Source organism: Populus trichocarpa, chromosome 3 (assembly GCF_000002775.5).
Source record: "Populus trichocarpa isolate Nisqually-1 chromosome 3, P.trichocarpa_v4.1, whole genome shotgun sequence".
Lineage (NCBI taxonomy): Eukaryota > Viridiplantae > Streptophyta > Magnoliopsida > Malpighiales > Salicaceae > Populus > Populus trichocarpa.
Genome location: NC_037287.2, coordinates 18,839,260 through 18,859,863, shown reverse-complemented (window position 1 = coordinate 18,859,863; position 20,604 = coordinate 18,839,260). Strand labels below are relative to the sequence as shown.

Below are 20,604 nucleotides of genomic sequence, written 5' to 3'. Positions count from 1 at the left end.
CATTCAAAATTCTTAACTAGTTTTTAAATATCGACACTAAATTAAATTTATTATTATTATTATTAATGTGGATATCTGAGTCAGCTTGCGTGTATCTCGATTAATTCCACGGACCCTGAAGTTAACGACCATGTAAGTCTCTAGTGGCTATCATATTAGCAACCACAAGGCTCGAACTTGAGATCACAAGGGAAGTAAATCTCTTGATCCCAAACTTTTACCACTAGACCATCTACTAGATAGTTTAAATTAATCATTTTTAGATCTTATACAAACCATTTACGTCCATCTTAATTAGCAAACTCGTTTACATCCATCTCTTCAATACCCACATGGTGAATTTACTAAACCATAAATTTCTTGATTTTGAACACCACCTCCAACGTTATTGGATAACATTGAATTAAATTCTGAGTTAATGAATGTAGCACACATGCAAACCCCATTAATATTCATATCCACTCATATACTGAAAAGAACAAGAAAAAGAAAAGGAGAAAATCTTCAAATTTGAAACCCTCTTCTATAAATATTACTAAGCTCAATATAGCTACTCGATCCTTGATAAATACTAGGTTTCAAATTAAATTAGATAAGAATCGACGCAGTTAATTTGAGAAATGAACTCGTGATTTAGGTCGAAACCCAATTTATTTATTTTAAAAAATTAAAATAATATTATTTTAAAATTTTAAAATAAATCTTAAAATGATATAATTTCAAATCAATCTAAATTAACTAGTTCATATGAACCAAGCTTTAATGTGGAATGATAGTTTATGTTTTTTTTTGCGTTTTTCAAAAGTGTATTTTGCTTGAAAATACATTAAAATAATTTTTTTGAATTTCTTATATCATTTCATCAAAACTATTAAAAAAAATACTAAAAAATATTAATTTACTATATTTTCAAGTCAAATATACTTTTAAAACACGCTCGGATATAATTTCATGCAGTGCCAAACCGACTATCAACATGGATAGGTTAGGTTTGGACTATTTGTTTTGTAGTTAAAATCGTGTTTTGTGATTTTTTGAATTTTTTTACTTGAAATTAATTTTTTTATATTTTTTGATCATTTTGATATGCACAAATAAAAAATTATTTTAATATATTTTTAAACATAAAATAATTTAAAAAAACAATCATTTCCGATATTTTCAAGCATTATCTCGATAACCTTTGCCCTTTTTTGTAGCCGGTAAAGGATGAAAGGATGACAGTATCAGAATCAAGAAAAGGAGAGAATAGATGACATTATCCAACTTTAAGTCTGTTAAAAAGCTTGAGCCCATGAGGTAATGATAGAAATGCTATCCACAATTTGCTGAACTGTTGTGTCTTTCTTCCTTACCACAAGGAAAGACGCACACGTGTCGACAACCCAATTCACAACGATTCAATCACCTTGGATAAAATGTTTTTCTTTGCAATTTGGTCCCAGCACTCCATTTGTTTCTGACTTCTTACCTTGTCCATGCACCAGAGGAACAAAGCCAACGACACCGACACTCTAGGTTCGAGTCCTGTGATTGCTCATATGATAACCACTAGAGACTTACATGATCGTTAATTTTAGGGCCCGTGGAATTAGTCGAAGTACGCGCAAGCTGGCCCGAACACCCACGTTAAACTAAAAAAAAATTAGATTCAAAGTCATCATCTTAAATCTGAAGCATATAATTAATTAATAATTGAATAAACTTTCCTCAATGTTGTTACGAAGCTGCTATCTTGTAGCCCTCTGGAGAAATTAGGTAGAAGGTCACATAAAAATGCAATTAGATTCAAATATATCATCTTAGATTTTAAACATATATTAATTAATAATTAAATATTTTTCTTCAATGCAGTGTTACGAAGCTGCTGTCTTGTGAAGAAAATGGGTCTTCCTTCGCAATGCAATCAATTCAAACACATGGAGAGAGATGTGAATTAAAATTTAATATTCCTCTTTAGACTAAAGTAATTAATGCTAAATGGCCTGCCAATCCTGACTGTTTTGATTTAAACAAGGGAACTTTCTTGGTAACCCCTCCCCCTCTCAAGAGAATTCATCAACTCTAGCTGTTTTGAAAAATATTTTTGGCTGAGTGTTTTTAATGATTTTAGTGAGTTAATGTAAATAATAAAAAATATAAAAAAATGGGGTTAAGAATAAACTTCTACCCATCAAGGTGAAAAAAAAAAAGTGAATTTGAGTTCACATCTATAAATATAAATATAGTTATATTCATATTATTTTGCCATATATTGAGGTTATGAATCTATTATTTAAATATATTTGAGAATATAATAATGATTATTTTTTAAAATAAATTTTACTCAAAAATATATTAAAATAATATATATTTTAAAAATTATTTTTGATATTATCTAGTACAAATAATTAAAAAAAAAAACAATATATACATAATCCCTCCTGTGTGAAATGCAACAAGAAGCGCGGAATTAAGTCGAATAAACTAGCATTGTAAAACCATAAGAAACGTGGGGAAGAAAAATAAATTATGTCAGTTTAAATAAACCCTAAATAGAAAAAGGAAAAGGGCATGTTCCCATCTGACGAGGACCAGGATAAGCACAAAACACCCTTCCTACCCTCTTCTTTTCCTCCACTCCACAAAAACAAAAGAAAACAGACCCTTTGGATAAGGACCCCACTGGTGGTATTAATATTATTAATAACACAAAACTTCCCCATTATAACTATTTATTACCCTCCCCTCCCCTCTCCTCATTCAAAACATTCATTATTTATAGCAACCTTTTCAAGATCCACTGCTACAATTTGCGTTTGCCCAAATCAAAACAACATTCGACCTCTGCCCATAGTTTTCTTTTTGGTTTTGAAGGGATTCTAGGATTGTCTTTGTGGGTGATCTTGAGAGAATGGCAAGTGCAGCAGCTGTTGGGATGATGGGAGGAAATGGGGGTGCTGTGTCCTCGAGCTCTTGGTTTCAAATCAAGAACAGGAGGAAGAAGAACAATAAAGATAATATGGGGAGAGATAGAGTCAGGACTTTTTGTGCTTCTTCCTATTCATCTTCTTCTTCTTCTTCTGTTATGGACCCTTATAAGACTCTTAAGATCCAACCTGGTGCTTCTGAGTCTGAGGTCAAGAAAGCTTTTAGACAGCTTGCTCTGCAGGTACAATATATTTTTCTCTTTCTTCTTCTTGAATTTCTTGGTGGGTTTCTATTCTTGAATTGTTTTTTATTATGTTCTTGGTTGGTTTCTTAAGGGGATTTTGGTTGTTGATTGTTTTGTGTTATGTTTCAGTATCATCCAGATGTATGCAGAGGAAGCAATTGTGGTGTACAGTTTAGTCTGATCAATGAAGCCTATGATGTATGCAGTCATCTCCTCATCGTTTATTTTTATTTTTCTCTTAAATTACATTTTTTTTCTTGTGTGCTTTCCTTTTATTTTCGTGGTGGGGTTCATGACTTCATGTAGGGTTAGGTAAAGGTTGAATATTATTCTCAAAACATAGAAAATAAAAGGATAGGAGGTGAAAGTGTTCAATCCAAGATGACTACCTTTGCTAAATAATTGAGAATAGGATAAACAATTGCAAAAGTCAGAATTCAATGATCCCTTCACATACATTCAATCAAAGTTGTAAATTCAATGCAGCCAATAACCGAATTTAAAATGTTGATATTTCAAAAAAAAAAATATATTATGCAACTTTTTTTAGAAAAAAGTTAAGTTTTGTTTTGATCGAAATTAAGTTAGATGGATCAAACTCCAGTTCAACTGTTGGAACAGATTGAACTTAATAACACCACGTTCAAGTATAGGATTCCATGGAGCATATGTTTCCAATGAAAATTTATTGGTTGTTTTCATAAAGAAGAAATTTGATTGGTTTTGCAATTGAATACAATTGTTATTGCTCTTGTTTTGTGTAGAAGGCAATTATTATTATTTTTTCTCGTGAAAAAGACTGATAAGTGATAAGCAATTTCTTCCATGGTCAAATCCATAGTATCAGGTAAAAAAAAAAGCCACTTATTTCGATAGGACACAGCACCACACCACCCAAATCATAGAGGTAATCATGAGCAAAATTTAGGTTGCAAGTTCTTGGATGATTCTTTAGGCCATGTTGGTTTTGAAGATGGCCCATTGATGTCTTTTCATATCTAGAACCTGTCTCCCAGAGCCATCACTGTCATGGTGTTGCTGCTGCTGGGATGCATTTTACGTGCAATTCTTCCGTGCTCTTGACCTTATGTGTGTATGGAATGGAATGCAGATTGTGATGAGTAATTTGAGGGAAGAACCAGATGAATCATCACAGATGTACAGGTCTTATGAGCCATCGGATCAAGGAATTGATGAGCCTATGAGAGGAATGAACGATCCAGATTGGGATATGTGGGAAGAATGGATGGGGTGGGAAGGAGCTGGGATTCGTGACTACTCATCTCATATTAATCCTTACATTTAAGAAAATAAAAATAAAAAACTGTAAATGATAAGTTTTAATGTGTGAATTAAAATTAAGCCCCCCTCCATCTTCCAGCCAAAATTATAACGGTTGCGTCTATTGTACATAATTAGATGTGGGGACTGTTTCTAATTTCACTTCTTTTTTTTTTCCATGTAAAGTTGCTGAGCCTATCCATTACATATGCTGATGGAAGGCAGCACCAAAATAATTTATCACCATTATTGGCTATTGCTTGTCTTCTTCTTCTTGGCTAATGCTTATTGCCATCGCTCATGGGAGTGAGGAACAATTACATGGAAGAGTATACTGAATAATTTACCTGCAAAGCTGAGTTAGGACCACATGTGGTCTGACTTTGTTTTTGTCTCAAGAGAATCCATGTTATGGTTTTGCTAATTGAAACAAGCTTCTTCCTCATTCACCGTGTTATTAGACCCGATTCGGCATAACTTGGTGACCAGCCTGGCCTGGCCTGGGCAAGGTTGGTGGAAAAAATAATGGTTTTTTTTTCTTTCCCTTCAAAATAACATCATTTTCAGGGATTTAAAATAAAAATTCAAAGCTTGAGTCACCCGTAAATGGATCCTTGAGATAGTTAAGTTGTCATTATCTTTCCTTGTATCAATAAGCAATATTTTAGAGCATTATAATTTTTCGACTTTCAGACAAATACAGAAGTATTTGTGTGTTTAAATTGGCAGGCTCTGGTTTGGAGATGAGGTGCGGGCCTGGCAAAGGCAGACCCTTGGGTGCATTATTTTGGAGTTCAGAACTCAACTTTGAGTTCCTATGAAAACCTCTTTGTGGCTTGTAATTATTGGGCTTAGCAGTCAGTACTTATAGGCCCATAGTTGTCAGACTATAAATAAAGGTATGTAGCCGTACTTAGAAAATGTTAATGGCCCCTCCCCGGCCCGGGTCTGACCTGATAAAGGACCCAATTCACTAAATCATCGGGTCAATAGGTTGTTATTTTTTTTTAAATCCTTGATTTGAACTCGAATAGTTTGAACTCGGTACGACAAAGCTGACTATTTCATGGGCTAATTTATTAGGCTACTTGAATATGGTGAATTTTTAAAACCAGTTTAAATAGGTCTTTTTTAAGCTTTTTTTTTTTTTTCAAGTGTGGTTATTTTTTAAAGTGTTTTTTATTTAGAAATGTATCAAAATAATATTTTTTAAAAAAATTATTTTTGAAATCAGCGCATCAAAATAATCTAAAAATATCAAAAACATATTAATTTAAAGTAAAAAATAATAATTTTTTTTTAATTTTTTCTAAAGTACTTCTAAAACGCAAAAACAAATAGTTAGATAGTGAATTTTTCAAGTCAATCAAGCATATACAAGAAAAATTATATATGGAGTAATTCTTTTCAGTATTATTTTGCGATGTAGATTTTAAGCATTATTAATATTGATTTCATAGAATTGTAAAATAATCATAAGAAAAGAAAAAAACAAGTTATTTTGTATATAATTCTTAATTATTGTAATGAATAGTGTTAACATTAGATGATGTAAATTATTGTAATGAATAGTGTTAACATACGATGATGTAAATTGACCATCGTATTGACACGTATGTTAGCATGGCAAATGCACTCACGTAGATACACAAGCAAGAAACATGTCAACCTCTTTAACACCACATGGTCACTTTACCGACACGAAAATGCTTACAACGTTCCACACAACACTATAGAACATGGTTTTAGATTCTTTAAGGTAGGTTTATATCATAAATTGCATCTCGATCAATTTTAATTAAATAAAAAATTATTAATTTATTTTTTTAAAATTAAAATAAAGTTATTTTAAAATTTCTTTTTTAAAATATTAAATTTAACCCACTAGATTTTAATCTATTAATTACATTACAATTTAATTTGTATAACTTATCGGGTTAATCTAGTTTGATTATGTGAATTTCTATCTCAGTTTAACATAAAATTTAATTTAAATTATATTTTTGCCTACGAAATATCAAATTAATTTGTTAAGATAGGCATGAAAAAAAAATCTAGCCCGCCCGAAGACATAACACATGACACCAATCTAGTACATTTAGTAAAAGGAGTTTCAAATTATCTTCTGATTTGTATAATAACAAATTAATTCCAGTCAAACAACTTGGAATATATATATATATATATATATATATATATATATATATATATATATATATTTTTTTTTTAAAATTGATAATATTTCATCCAAATTACTCGAATATTCACCCAGCAACATAAAGCTGTGCCCTATATGGACAGGGACAGGGTTTTTCTAACACTTGCTGTTAATGGATGCCAATGTAATGTTTTTACTCACAGTAAGATGTCAGGAAAACCCATACATGAGTCTTCTCCAAGGATGAGTTGATTCGAAGATACAGTTGCAAAACTTGGTAAGTATTTATCCAGCTGAGTAACCATCACCGTCTAGGCATCTAATCTATGGTGCCCTGCACGAGTCAATACCCCGCCAACTCACAGACAAATCCATGTTTATAGCAGTGGAATTTTTTAAGCTTTGAAACTAAGAACAATCGGAACGTGTTTTAATTCCAAATATTTTAATGTAATCAAGTTCTTAAACTATTATTAATTTTCTACTTAATTATTACATTAATATTTTCTGCTTGATTCCCTTCTCTATCAAGCCTTTGCCTTAAAGAAAACCCACTTCAGCCTTTCTAATCAACAACCCATCAAATCACTGTCAGGTAGTAAACTTATCTGATTCTTACAATCTCGTTTTTTTCCCATTGCGTGTAATCCATTTTTTTGTTGTCTTGATGGATTTTCTATCTACATCAACAGAGAAATCAAGGGCTGTGATTCAATTTCCTGTTTGATTTCTCCGTTGGAGGTAACCCTTGTTTTCATAAATAGCTGCAGCTGTGTGATTTGCGTTGAAATCTTGTTTCTGGCTAATGGGGTTCTCATAAAGCTGCTTCTTTGTGATTATATATGTATGTTTTACTATATCTCTTTGGTATTATTTAGGGTTTGTTGGAGGTGGTTTTGTGTGTCGATAACGGAGATGCTAATTCAGTAAAGATTCAAGATTTATACAGAACTAGGCCCTTCGCAGTGTATGTGAAGGAAAGACTCGTTTTTGGAAAATGATATTTCTTCAGTTAACAAGTTCTGATAACATTTGGTATGAGACGGTTTGCGTGCTGCTGAAACTGTAAAATCTTGGGTGCATTAATTCATTTGTTTCTATTTAGCAAGTAAATAGGCTGAAGTATTTTTTGAATCTAATGCAAATTATGGCAGGAGATAGGTACCTGGTTTGGCTTACTCTGGTCTTGCACTGGGCAAAATTATATTGTGTAGCACAATGTGCTTCGCTAAGGATGTTGTGCTGAGACTAAATATGTAGTGTGCATTCAATGTTATGGACATTCTTTTCTTTTTTTGGTTTAATTTATGCGAATTTAACTCTCATGGTATGATAAAAGTTTGCCTTTCTTAATGGAATGACTTCAAATAGAAGGGCCTTTGTAGGCGAGAACAAGTGTCATAAGCGTTCTCTTTTATTTTTGCATCCTGGAAAAAAGAAGGACAGTGATAAGTATGCTCACACTTTCATTTGCCTAATGTACCAGCATTTAGGGCTTGTTATTAATGGCGGACCTTAAAGAACGCCTGCTCCCTCCAAAACCAGCATCAGCTATAAACCTTAGAGATTCATCTTATCGACCATCTGCCTCTGGACGCCAACCTTTCCAAGGCGTTGATGTTCCGGGTTTGAAAAAACGTGGCCAAGGCCTTCGATCGTGGATTCGTGTTGATTCATCGGGAAATTCCCAAATTATTGAGGTTGACAAGTTCACAATGATGCGTCGTTGTGACCTACCTGCTCGTGATTTACGCCTGCTTGATCCTCTTTTTGTTTACCCCTCAACAATCCTTGGTAGAGAGAAGGCTATAGTTGCAAACTTAGAGCAGATTCGGTGTATTATTACGGCTGATGAGGTTCTGCTCCTAAATTCCCTTGACAGCTACGTGTTGCAGTATGTAGTGGAGCTACAAAGACGATTGACAACACGGGGGGTAGGTGATGTATGGCAGTCAGAAGGTGCTGAACTGAATCGAAGGAGAAGTAGGAATTTTGACAGTGTATTTGGGAATACATCCCCTGATTATTTGCCCTTTGAGTTTAGGGCTCTTGAAGTTGCTCTGGAATCTGCTTGTACATTCCTTGATTCTCAGGTGTGTTAAAAGAACTTTAAATCTGTAACATGCTTGATTTGAATGAATGGTGTTATTCAAGAGAAATTAAGAATGGTTTGTTGCTGATGTATTATTAAAGCTGTGCATTCCTAATTTTCTTGTTTTTCCTAATCCTAGTGAACTTTCCAACCATAATTTTAATGAATTAGATGCTGTAGCATGCAATATCGTAGTAGTTGATAAATACTATTGAATCCATTTTGTTTCTCCATATAGCTGTTTTCATGTCCTTCTTGACACTTGAATGATGTAGATGTGCATTCTAGATTAATTAGAGCAGTTTAAGTGAGGTCTGGCTGTGTGTAGATATGTATTTATCAATCTTGTGATATCTTCACATCTTGGAACAGAAAGACATGGGTGTATTTTCTAATCCTTCTGACAGTAATTTCCTAGTCGACATCTTTCTCAGCTACAAACTCGTGGATCATTTACATGGATGTGTATCTCTGTATGTTCTGCACACAATTTGGCTTGTTATTCTGGGAAACTTTATTCATTTTACTGTGTTCCACGCTATTAACTAACATTTGAGAAAATCTCCTATAAAATATCTGGCTAAATTTTTCCTCTTAATTTTTCTTCTCTTGTTAAATATGAGATTGGCAGTGCATTTTGCACATATGGAAACACAGTGCCTCTATCCATGATGAATTTTTCACATGGTTATTGCTACTATTTGCTACGAACATTCGCTTAACCAAAGGCATTACTATTATTTGCATAATTGACAATCTACGCTGACTGAGTAAATGAATCATCATTTTATTCTTTAGATCACAGTGATCTCACAGATTTTTCTTTTGGATCAAGTGCTTATTTCCAATCTGTTGCAAGTTATTGGGGTTCAGTCCATTTCTCTGTTATTAGCTTTAAAGGAAACAATTATTTTAAAGGCACAGGGAAAAATTTCAAGATCTCTTTCTCAACTCAACAAAGGTTAAGAACTCTTAATGAAACCAAGATTTCATCCTTCTGTATATAACTTAAATTGTGTTCAGGAAGTCATCAAATTTGAGCCAACAGTCTTCTTATTGGCTACTCTATTGTTCTAGTGATGTTATCAACTCATTTCCAGAGAGGTTAAATGTTAAGTACACGGGGTTTGTAAGATCAGATAAACTTAAACTAGTAAAACATTCTAGAAAAGCAACAACCCACACTGCATGATCCTCTGCAATTTGCATGTATCACAACATGTATGCCTTGCTGGTTTTATCTTTTTGATGGTTATACCAATTCTTCTTTCTTCATTAAAAATGCAACTCAGATTGTCTTTGTGAAAGAGACAAGTGAGCTGTTTATATATTAGAAAAGGATATCATGTCTCATAATGACCTAGAGAAGTATTTGGGGATGGCTACTTCTGTCATGTTTCCGTTTATGTCCATCTAGAGCTATCTTTTTTTCTTTTTTTGGGTTTCATACAAAATTCAGTCCTCTTACCTTCTGTCGTACTACTACTGCCTTTTGCTATATTAAGGCATCACATAGTCTGTCCTATTGCAGTTTCTGTGATAAGATTCCATAAGTTTGAGCAAGTTAGTAATCTTATTTAAATTGCAATTTTCTGAAGGCAGCAGAATTAGAAATTGAAGCATACCCATTACTAGATGAACTGACATCAAAGATCAGTACATTGAAGTTGGAACGTGTACGAAGGTTAAAAAGCAGACTTGTTGCTTTGACTCGGAGGGTTCAGAAGGTATAATCCAATATCACTTGCTTTTCCTTTATTGCAAATAAAACTTGGTTATCTTTTCCCCTATTCTTATTCTCTTGTATCTAGGTAAGAGATGAGATTGAGCAGCTCATGGATGATGATGGAGATATGGCCGAAATGTTTCTCACTGAAAAGAAATGTAGGATGGAATCATCATTCTATGGTGATCAATCTTTGATGGGATTTAGGTCAAATGATGGTGGGACATCTATTTCTGCTCCGGTTTCTCCTGTTTCATCACTTCCTGATTCACGAAAACTTGAGAAAAGCCTGAGCATTGCAAGGAGCCGACATGAGAGTATGAAGAGCACTGAAAGTGCTACTGAGAATATAGAAGAGCTGGAGATGTTGCTAGAAGCGTACTTTGTTGTCATTGATAGCACCCTGAACAAGTTGACATCAGTACTAACAGCAACCATTATGTTCATTTCCATTTCATTTTTCTTGTATAGGATGTTAAACCTCATTCATTTACATTCACTTCTTTCAGTTGAAGGAGTACATTGATGACACGGAGGATTTCATCAACATTCAGCTGGTACATATTCCTCCTCCCCCAACCCCAAGTCTTCTTAATATTTAATTGTGTTTTGCTTTAGCTCAGTTGTTAGGGACCAAACATTTTAGAACTTTGGTAATTAGAATATTTCAAGCAGGATCATTTTCATAGCATTAAGTGATAATGCACAGTTGTCAACTTCTTGATGTTGATGCACAAAAAGAAATAAGTAGTCATCGGTTCTTGCAGTAGTTCTGCATCCTTATTGTGTCTTGTTCTTATTGGATAGGATTGCAGGTTCAGGTTATCCATGATACTGATTTCTGAAGTCGAATTACATGACCGATCCTTTTGGATGGTCAACTAGGATACAAAGATCTTGCATTATGTTCTCTGGGAACTAGTCATTTAATTCTTTCAATTTTGTTTGAGCTGATTAAGTGGACGCTAGTTTTTAAAGTAAGGGATGTATTTTGTTGCAGGATAATGTCCGAAATCAACTGATCCAATTTGAGCTTCTACTCACAACAGCAACATTTGTTGTCGCCATTTTTGGAGTGGTGGCAGGTATCTTTGGCATGAACTTTGCCATACCATTGTTTGATGATGCTGGTGCATTTAAGTGGGTCCTCCTAATTACTGGAGTAACTGGAGTCATCATATTTTGTGCGTTCATGCGGTTCTTCAAGTACAGAAGGCTTATGCAGCTATAGACTGTTAGGAAAATGCAATTAGAAATGAAGAAATGTATGTATTTCCATCGCTGCTACTATTATTTATTACTTAATGGTTGAAATGCAGAATAGAAAATGGAAAGTTGATTCCCTGTTATTTGCTTCAGATAATATTTTCATGTTTACTCATAGCAAATGGAAATCGACAAGAAGTCATGGACGAAGGCAAATATGGGACCTTCATTTTCAATAGTTCATATTTATCGGTGGTTGATGATAACAACCTTACTATATTTCATGTGGGAACCCTGTGGGAAAACTACCATACATTGGTAATTGATTTGCCATGGATGGATTATAATAGTAGAATTATGATTTACTTTTTTAAAAACCACTCATGGCTGTCGTATAAGGGTGGAATGATATTTTTGTGAGGTTCTTTTGTTATTTGTTTATGGATATCTTAGTTTCTTTATAATTTTTTCACAGTTAAATTACTTGGTTATCTTTAAAAGTAAAAAAAATTAAATATGGTTAGGGGCTTTTTTGGCATTTCCCTTTTGACTTGCACAATGTAACTATTTTATTGCCCTTGGAATTAAAAAGTCTTAGGCTTTGCGATAGTGGCATGTTGGTATTTTTATATTGGTTTATTTGTAATTATCGGGTGGTTCCATGGATGATTTGGTAATTTTTTTAATAAACAAATAATAATAATAATAAAATTTTACTGCCATGTTCTAGGAATGCGCTAGCGAGTGTGCCACTCTATTGTTTTTGGACGATATATGTGGTGGTTTATGGTCATGCAAGATGTGATTTAATTCTTGATGGTTTGGTGGTTTTTTTTTTTTTCCCTTGATTTTTATGTTTGCCCTTGCAACATTTCACGATAATCATTCAAGTTTTTTTCTTATAGGATTTGGTCTTTATTCTTTTAATTGTTATTTTTTTATTTGAATTTATTTAATAAATTGATTTTTTTTAATTTCATCCTGCATCAATTTTTTTTTTCATTTCAAATTTAGTCTTCATTCTTTTTATTGCTATTTATTTTTATTTTAGATGGTTTTTCAAATTATTTTTTTTTCAATTTCATCCTCCATTATATTTACGTATTAGATTTTATCCTCATTCTTTTAATTGCTATTTTTTTTTATCTTGATAATTTTTTAAATACTTTTATTTTATCTTTCAACCTTAAATTGAACTTCTTGATTGATCCCAAATCTAAAAATTAATGGGTTATGAATTTGAAAGATTAACCTAGGTTTAAGAGAATCATCCGAATTCATTTGTTGTTTTTTTTTAAGCTCATGTTTTTTAATTTCATTACTTGACATTTGATTTAATTGGATATTGGGCTTCGTAATTTCTTTTTCTTTGTATAAGATTTTTCATTGCTTTTGATGATAACATGGATTATCTCGAGACTTTTTATATTTTTTTCTTTAATAGATTTAGCTTATTTTTAAATAATGTTTTTAATTTAATTAAATGAATTGCTAGATATCATCCACTATATTATCATCTCTATTCATTTTAATATTTTTTCTAAGGTTAGAAAAAAATATTTAACCTGCAAACGTAGTGTTAGGTATTAAATCATATGTTTTTTTTCCTTTTTCAAGTTTATATTTTTAGTTTTATCTTTCGACATTTGATTTATTTGAAGATTAGGCTCCTTTTTTTTTGTTCTATATGATTTTTCACTAATTTTAAAAATAACATGGGTTATCTTGGGTTTTTTGATTTTTCATTTATTGTTATTTTTTAATCATATTATTAGATTAACTTGACTTAATAGATCTAATCAGATTAATTTTTCGAGTCTTGAATTTTTTTTTCTTTTTTAAAAGCATTAGTCTGAGCCGTTTCATAGCACAAGGCACCATTCTAAGTCTGCTCGAATCATTTTTTATTTTTTATTGAATTTGTTTTCTTTCATTTCAAGCATTTCAATATTTGATTAATTTTAATTGGAGTTTCTAATTTGCTTTCATCTGAGTTACATGGTGTTGCCACAAGCTAATGTTTCATATTAAAAGTCGCATGTTTATACCCTATCCGATCCAATATGCTAACATTTTTTTTTTTTAAAATGTTGCAGTGTCACAATTGCAATATTTTAAAAATTCTTCATCCACGGTTGATCGAACTTTTGACTTCCTAGCGTTTTTACATTTTTTATAAGGTTATGAAAACAATGATCTAACCCGCCGTATAGAACAGCTAAAACAACTAGTATTTTCCCTAAAACCTGTCAACTTAGCCGACATAACTCATCAGAAGTTCATGATGTTGCTACACTGTAATCAACACTCAAATGCATTTCACATTGAAAAGGTGAGGAATTTACCGGATTGACAATCACGAAACCACCTCTTTTCTTTTATAATGATTATGTCATTATCTGTTTAAACTAGAAGACCAGAGCACAAGTCCTCTGACTTTATTTTAGAACTGTTAAACTTCTTTAAAGCAGTATTCGAGATGATTGGATCTTTTATTCATCCCCTCTTGCAAGTAAAATGAAAAAGAACATGGAACTGTTAGATCATCCCACAGCATCCCTTGTTGTCCCTCAGAGTTGACAAAACAAATTCGAGATTGGTAAGAGTTTCCATTTCTGTAGATGCAACTTATTTCCACCCAGCTTACTGATATCGTTTTGGAGATAAGCCAGCAAGAATCCAAGTAGTACTTCTATTTGGGTGTGCCAACTCAGAAAATTTTCAAGTTTTCATCTCATAAACATTTGCAAATCGCATCCTACAAAATGAAATACAGACCCACTCCTCAACCTGAAGCTTAGCCATGGCCGAAGCAGGCAGATGAAAAGTGAATCACCAAAACCCTTTCCACTGTCAAACTGATCACACACAAAAATCATGGAGCAGCAGAACCTGAAGAAAGTCTGTCACGCCTTGCTTTATCAGCCTTTTCCATGTAATCTTGATGAGACGAGTGCTTTGTTCCTATGGGAGAAAAGATTGTCATAGTAAATAGCAGCTGATATTTTTGCGGGCAAAACAACAATGAAATTGATAAACCGACGTGCAAACATGACACCCACTTCTCAAACGGTTAAAATCCTGATGGACTAACATTACACAATTAGCCCAGTTTCATTTCAAGCAGGAAAAAATAACCACGACAGTCTAAAAGTGTCTTTATGAAAAAGTCATAAATTCACAAGATGAGCACAGCACAAACCTCAGCAATCAGCACCACAAGGAATCTCACTGCATTCATTTTACTACTTACTACAGGTTTGACTTATCTTTCAATGATACCTAATCAGCATACTATCTATACATACAGCCAATTACTGCTTGTATGGAGGTGCCTTGGAATAGTGGGCACTAACTGCAGGCATTTGCATCAATGCCAGAATAGGAACCTGGATTGATGTGGTATCAAATAAAGCATTTTTTTACTATGAGATGGTATTTGCATAGTTCAACACCATGAAGGTTTAAGGAGGTGTTTAAGAGTGCGGTAGCAGTTGTTTTTCAAAGTGTTTTTCGCTCGGAAATGTATTAAAATAATATTTTTTTATTTTTAAAAAATTATTTTTGACATCAGAACATCAAAATGATCTGAAATATCAAAAAAAAAAAAAAAAAATTTGAAGCAAAGAAAAAAAACATTTCAATTTTTTTTTTAAAATGTTTTTGAAACGTATAAACAAACAGGCCCTAAGTTACATCCTTTGAGATTACTCTCAACAATCACCTCGAAAGAAAAGATGGAAAAGCCCTGCTTGGTATACTTCCGATCGTGGAATCTTGGCAAACTGCAGCTCATCTAGCATACTGTAGCATTTGTAGTCCTTTCTTGCTTAAATTACAGGATATTACTCTTTGAACTCCAAGTCTCCATCCTCTTTGATCCAGTTTGAAATGTGAAAAGGATCTCATTTGGTACAACATATTTGAAAGTATCACTGGTTTGCTCACTTGAACCTACAGCAGAAGTTTGATTTTCTCTTGAACTTGAAATAAATAAGAAAAAGTAATTATGAAGAGAAAAAGATGAAAATTTCAAGGAGTGAATAAAATGCTAACATGATTTCTGGAGATGATCTAGTTGGTTGTTGGAAACCAGTTCAAAATAAGGCTATCCAAGCCAGCATTAATGTCCATGATGTGGTCGAAAGGAGATCATGCATAGACAATGTTCATGTCCGCAGAAGAAAAAAGGACTAAAGAAATGCAGAAAGAACACATCTACAAAAATCAAGTTTCTAAAACTAAGGAAGATATCTCTAATGAAGGAACTCAGGACTCTCCACGAGCCTAATTAATGAAAAATGAACAAAGAAAGAAGAGGAAAAAAATCTAGATGACAAGGACTACTCCCTCAAGTAACCAGAACAAGAAGTATTACTTTCATGTATAAGACCTTAGATCCATAATGCTTTAATCTATCTCACAATCTGGACCAAACATTGCAACTGGATTGAAATTTACAGCGACCACCTCTCCTCATTCCCAAAAGGGACCAAAAAGGGCTGATATCAATGGGAATGACAAGATAACTATGCCATCTTACCATAGAAGTCACTTGTCCTCCTAACATTTGCCCGCTTCTCTGATTAAGTAATTCTTTTTACATCATAAAACCCTAGTTAAGAACGCATACTCAAGGATCCCAACTTAATTCAGCAACAACACTTCTGCTCCGACAATTTGAGTCAATTCCTTCAGTCCAAACATAATTACAGCCAACTTAAATCATAGCTTCTAAATGGCTATGGACGAAACTAAGAAAGAGAAGAGAATAACAAACCCATAAATATAAACTTTAACACAAAGAGAATGAAGCAGGAAAGTCGAAAAATTTTCCTGTTCGAAAACATTCTCTTAGGAACCAAACAAATCAAATCCAACAGCAGCAGCAATTTGAATAATTAACTTTTGAACACAAAGCAATACTTCTCTGTAACTCAACCGTAGATCATCTTCCCAATCAATTAAAGAAAAAAAAATCTAAAATTTTGAAAATATCCTCCCTTCCCTTCCCTTGCACTTCCCATTTAGCAAACAAAAAATTAACACAAAGCAGGATCAACATAGCAACGTTCCAGTAAAGAAAACTGTAAAAATATTCTAACTTTCACTTCCTCTAACTTCTCATTTCCTTTTCATCATTGACCCACCAATCCAAAACATATATAAAGGCAACACAATCGATTTAAAGGCATAGATATATGGTAGAGAATCAAAATAAAAGAAAACCAACCTCTGTTCATGAGGAACCAAGGGACACCAAAGACAAGAGTGATGATGACCATGCCAGCCATGACATGCTTTGTGTCTCCACTATGCAAGTAACGATTTACTCTTGACTTGAATCCTTCACTGTTGGCAATACCATTGCTTTTTGCCTCGCTTCCCATTTTCTTCACTTGCTAACTTCCTCAGCAAACTCTCTCTCTCCAGGTTTCCTCTCCTAGCTGTTTTGACTATTGAGTGTTAGGCTCCTGCTTGCCAAGTTCTTAGATTTGGGCCTAGTCATACATAAAGAATGTTTGGGCTTGGCCCACGTTCAATATCAGGAGACGAAAACATGAAATAGACTTGAGAAGAAGAAAGCTCTTTTCTTTTATGGTGCCAAGACTTCCCGAGTGAAATCAAGGTATAAAAGGTATGCTTTTGGTTCATTCCACACTCTTTTATGATCTTTCCGTCTGATTTAAGACTCATTTCTTGGTGTTTTGTCGAATCATTTCTACAAAATTCTTCTTTGCTGTTTGGTTTCAAGAAAGCCGTGGAGATTGAAAAGGAAATAGAAATATTGAAATTTTTCTAAATCTTGAATCTTTTTGGTCTTTGGAAAATATGAGCTGAATTAACAGTTATCGAAAGTGATTTGTGTACTGGGTTACGATAATTTTTTTGTTTTTCTTGGTTACTAAATGGTGCCTTATTATGTACTTGTTGTTATTGAATTTTGAGTTTGTGATTGATAGGATAATTGAAGGATGGCAACCACAGCTTGTTTTATAATTGTGAGCAGGAATGATATCCCTATATATGAAGCTGAAGTTGGATCTGCTACTAAAGTATGAACATCTTTTCTTCTTTTTATCTTTTCTATTTATCTATTCATTGCTTGTTTGATTGGAAACTCAAATTCTGCGAAATGAAATGTATGTGATTGATTTTATTAGCTTTAATTATTATTTCCAATGTGCCATGATATAGGAATTATGTTTTGTTTTTGTTGTGTTTCGTTATCTCTTTGATATTTCCAATGTTGCTGTTTTTTTTTTTGTGAAGTCCCTTTCTATGTTTGTATATCAAATTTCCAAACATAGAATTAAGGGCATTAGGATTATTGGGTTGCATAAGAGAGAACATCCAAAAGTTCTTTTGGTACTGCCTTTGCTTCAAAGCTAATGGCGCTGGGATTTGGAATAATTTTTTCATCAGACCTTTGACGTCATTGATTTAGATATTAGTGATCTACTTGAAGAAATTTTACTGCATTTTGCACAATTTTGTGCTTACGATCTTATGGAAAGGTTCTAGGATCTATTTGTGTCATAAAATGGACTTCTCAATTTCATATAGAAGCATCTAGGAGGGAAATGAAAGAGAAAGAAAAAGAAAAAGCTAGTGATGCATGCACTATTAATATCAAATTTGTGATAGGTGTAGGAGTACATCTTTTCTTACATTCTTTCATGGTGAAGTTGTTAGCTTTTCTAAGGTTTTGGAGACACCATTTTTGTCATCTTTTTATTATTTTGCTATGTTCTCTGGTTGTATTTTGATGTCCTCACAAGCTACTTGTGATTAACACTCAGCCCATTACTTGATGACAGAGGGAAGATGCTGCACAGATGCATCAATTTATATTGCATGCAGCTTTGGATATTGTTCAGGATCTTGCATGGACCACCAGCGCCATGTAATTTCTAACATGCAAATATATCTGAATCAATCAATGCATTTCTACAATGACCACTCTCTCTCTCTCTCTGGTTTTTATTACTTATGGTGCCTCATAAGAATTTTGTTGAATGCATCCTTTTTGCAGGTATTTGAAGGCAATTGACAGGTTTAATGATATGGTGGTGTCAGTTTATGTTACAGCTGGTCATATCCTTTGTATATGTGATTTTGTATGCTATAGCAACAAAAAGTGGTTTATGTTATGTATATTGCCTTATCTTTTGGTGTATATTATCCTTGACTTATCTTACATACGAGATTTATGCTACTTCATGACTCTCGCAATGATGATGGAATCAAGAGCTTTTTCCAGGAGGTTCATGAGCTGTATATAAAGGTAAACCACTTCTTGCTTCTACTGGTTGGAACTTTAACATGCAACATGTTGCTGTTCAACATGGATGCTGATTTGTTCAAGTCTTTATTTTGTGTTAAGATTATGGATATTTCTATATGCTCAGAAATTGTACTTATTTAGCTGTTTATGCCAAAGTTTCATGGTATTATGAGATAGTAACCACCAACAAACAAAGCTGGGCAGTTTACGCATTTCACAATCATATTGAGGTACAAGATCCAGAAGATGCCGCTGTCTACTAAAAGCACCTCAAACCCATTTTATTCCAATTTTATGAGAGAATCTGCAGTCCTTATCTTGTTGGAATTTAGACTTGATTTGACATGTTTCCTGCATTTTTCATTCTTGGTCATGCTTGTCCCAATTTGCTGTGACTTTTGTACCTTGTATGCTACAAAATCTGTTGAAATATATGCACTTGTGAGTTATTGAAAAATTCGCACCTTAATTAAGAATAAGAGAGTGAGTGGCTGATATACAATGATAGACCTATAACCCAACAGCTTAGATGCTTGTGTTGCAGGTGGTGTTCACTCATAATGTAAATATTGGAGGCCTATAGACCAATGCATGATAAATAGTGCAGATCTCCCAACAAGTAGCAGCAGAGCTGATAGTTTGGTAGATACAAATGAATGCAACTAGTGTTTGTAGAGCCAATGGTCTCATATTGGCTAAAGTGAGCATGGAGATAGTGGTACTATATGGGCTTATGGTTTTTTATCCCATGGAGATAGTGTTCAATTGGGATTTTTTTTTATTTCTTTTATCAGGGTAGCCAGTTGAGAATCACGTGCTTGTTATTCATTTGTGACTGAAATGCTAAATGTTGTTTATTTTTTTCCTTTGTTTTGATAAAATCTAAAATGTTGGTTGTTGCAGATTCTTCTCAACCCCCTATACTTGCCTGGTTCCCGCATTACATCTTCGCATTTTGACACCAAAGTTCGGGCTCTTGCAAGAAAATACCTATAGAGGTGGTTGTTTATATACTGTATGAAAGCTATTGGGCTGATGGAACGGAGTTAACCTAAATCGACCCTTTTCATGTCTTGGCATTTGAGTAGTTTTAAAAACTTCCCTCGAGTTTTATTCGTGATGGTAGAAGATTATTGATTGTGCAATTTGCTTAACGTGTATCAGATGACTCGATGAGTGCATGAAACACAAGTAGTAGCCAAATCTTCTTGATGATTTTGTTCAACTTGTCGCTCAAAATCTCAATATTAGCAGTCAAGACAGCGATCAAATGATGTATTTGTCTATGTCGATTCCAGGATTGGCTTTCATGGTGGTATTAAATGAAGCTTCATTTTTATTTTTATTTTGCTCCCTCCCTCTCACAAATATAAGGACCCATCTACCACTCTATTCTTAAGTGGGGTGGATGTTTTCTCAATGGTTTGTCTTTTTGATGATAAGATATTCAGGCACTATCTTGATTGGGAGAGGGAAAATGAAGGTGAATTTGGTAGTAGGAAAGGATGCAGAAAAAAAGGATGAAAGATTATGATGAGTGGTAAAATAGTTTTGATCAGGTAAAAAAAAAACAAAATCAAAAGTTTTCTGCTTCAGTTTAAGCTTTCCCAGCAGTTTTCTTTCACATCTCCCCAACTCTGGCATCCAATTCTCATGTTACCACATGTATGACCATGGCCGGCCTCTTCATGAAATCAAA

At 33.5% G+C, this 20,604-nt stretch overlaps 4 protein-coding genes across 17 annotated transcripts; 3 read left to right on the top strand and 1 right to left on the bottom strand.

Moving 5' to 3' along the window:
- Positions 1 to 2,710: 2,710 nt before the first annotated feature.
- Positions 2,711 to 4,691, top strand: LOC7478308 (chaperone protein dnaJ 8, chloroplastic). Its single transcript, XM_002304697.4, has 3 exons — positions 2,711 to 3,151; positions 3,284 to 3,352; positions 4,266 to 4,691. The coding sequence occupies exons 1-3, from the start codon at positions 2,894 to 2,896 to the stop codon at positions 4,458 to 4,460; spliced, it is 522 nt and encodes a 173-aa protein (XP_002304733.2). The 5' UTR covers positions 2,711 to 2,893; the 3' UTR covers positions 4,461 to 4,691.
- On the top strand, positions 3,096 to 12,081 carry LOC7493236 (magnesium transporter MRS2-1). Of its 12 annotated transcripts, XM_024597404.2 has the most exons (10): positions 6,726 to 6,870; positions 7,126 to 7,188; positions 7,286 to 7,334; positions 7,472 to 7,628; positions 7,748 to 7,978; positions 8,080 to 8,686; positions 10,284 to 10,412; positions 10,497 to 10,832; positions 10,921 to 10,968; positions 11,412 to 11,997. In XM_024597404.2, the coding sequence occupies exons 6-10, from the start codon at positions 8,099 to 8,101 to the stop codon at positions 11,640 to 11,642; spliced, it is 1,332 nt and encodes a 443-aa protein (XP_024453172.1). In that variant the 5' UTR covers positions 6,726 to 6,870; positions 7,126 to 7,188; positions 7,286 to 7,334; positions 7,472 to 7,628; positions 7,748 to 7,978; positions 8,080 to 8,098; the 3' UTR covers positions 11,643 to 11,997. The 12 variants fall into 12 exon arrangements, with proteins under 12 accessions (XP_024453177.1, XP_024453173.1, XP_024453169.1 ...); XM_024597405.2 differs by lacking the exon at positions 7,126 to 7,188 and having other exon boundaries at positions 6,716 to 6,870; XM_024597400.2 differs by lacking the exons at positions 7,472 to 7,628; positions 7,748 to 7,978.
- Positions 12,082 to 14,206: 2,125 nt separating this feature from the next.
- LOC7478307 (uncharacterized) lies at positions 14,207 to 17,111 on the bottom strand. Its single transcript, XM_002303821.4, has 2 exons — positions 16,851 to 17,111; positions 14,207 to 14,581 (listed from the first exon to the last, which is right to left on the bottom strand). Exons 1-2 carry the CDS (start codon positions 17,005 to 17,007, stop codon positions 14,493 to 14,495), a joined length of 246 nt encoding a protein of 81 aa, XP_002303857.1. The 5' UTR covers positions 17,008 to 17,111; the 3' UTR covers positions 14,207 to 14,492.
- Positions 17,112 to 17,114: 3 nt separating this feature from the next.
- LOC7478306 (uncharacterized) lies at positions 17,115 to 20,250 on the top strand. 3 transcript variants are annotated; one of them, XM_052451692.1, is made up of 6 exons: positions 17,115 to 17,255; positions 17,581 to 17,673; positions 18,439 to 18,524; positions 18,654 to 18,718; positions 18,823 to 18,905; positions 19,809 to 20,250. In XM_052451692.1, the coding sequence occupies exons 2-6, from the start codon at positions 17,593 to 17,595 to the stop codon at positions 19,899 to 19,901; spliced, it is 408 nt and encodes a 135-aa protein (XP_052307652.1). In that variant the 5' UTR covers positions 17,115 to 17,255; positions 17,581 to 17,592; the 3' UTR covers positions 19,902 to 20,250. The 3 variants fall into 3 exon arrangements, with proteins under 3 accessions (XP_052307652.1, XP_052307653.1, XP_052307654.1); XM_052451693.1 differs by having other exon boundaries at positions 17,188 to 17,246; XM_052451694.1 differs by lacking the exon at positions 17,115 to 17,255 and adding an exon at positions 17,282 to 17,484.
- The last annotated feature ends 354 nt before the right edge of the window (positions 20,251 to 20,604 follow it).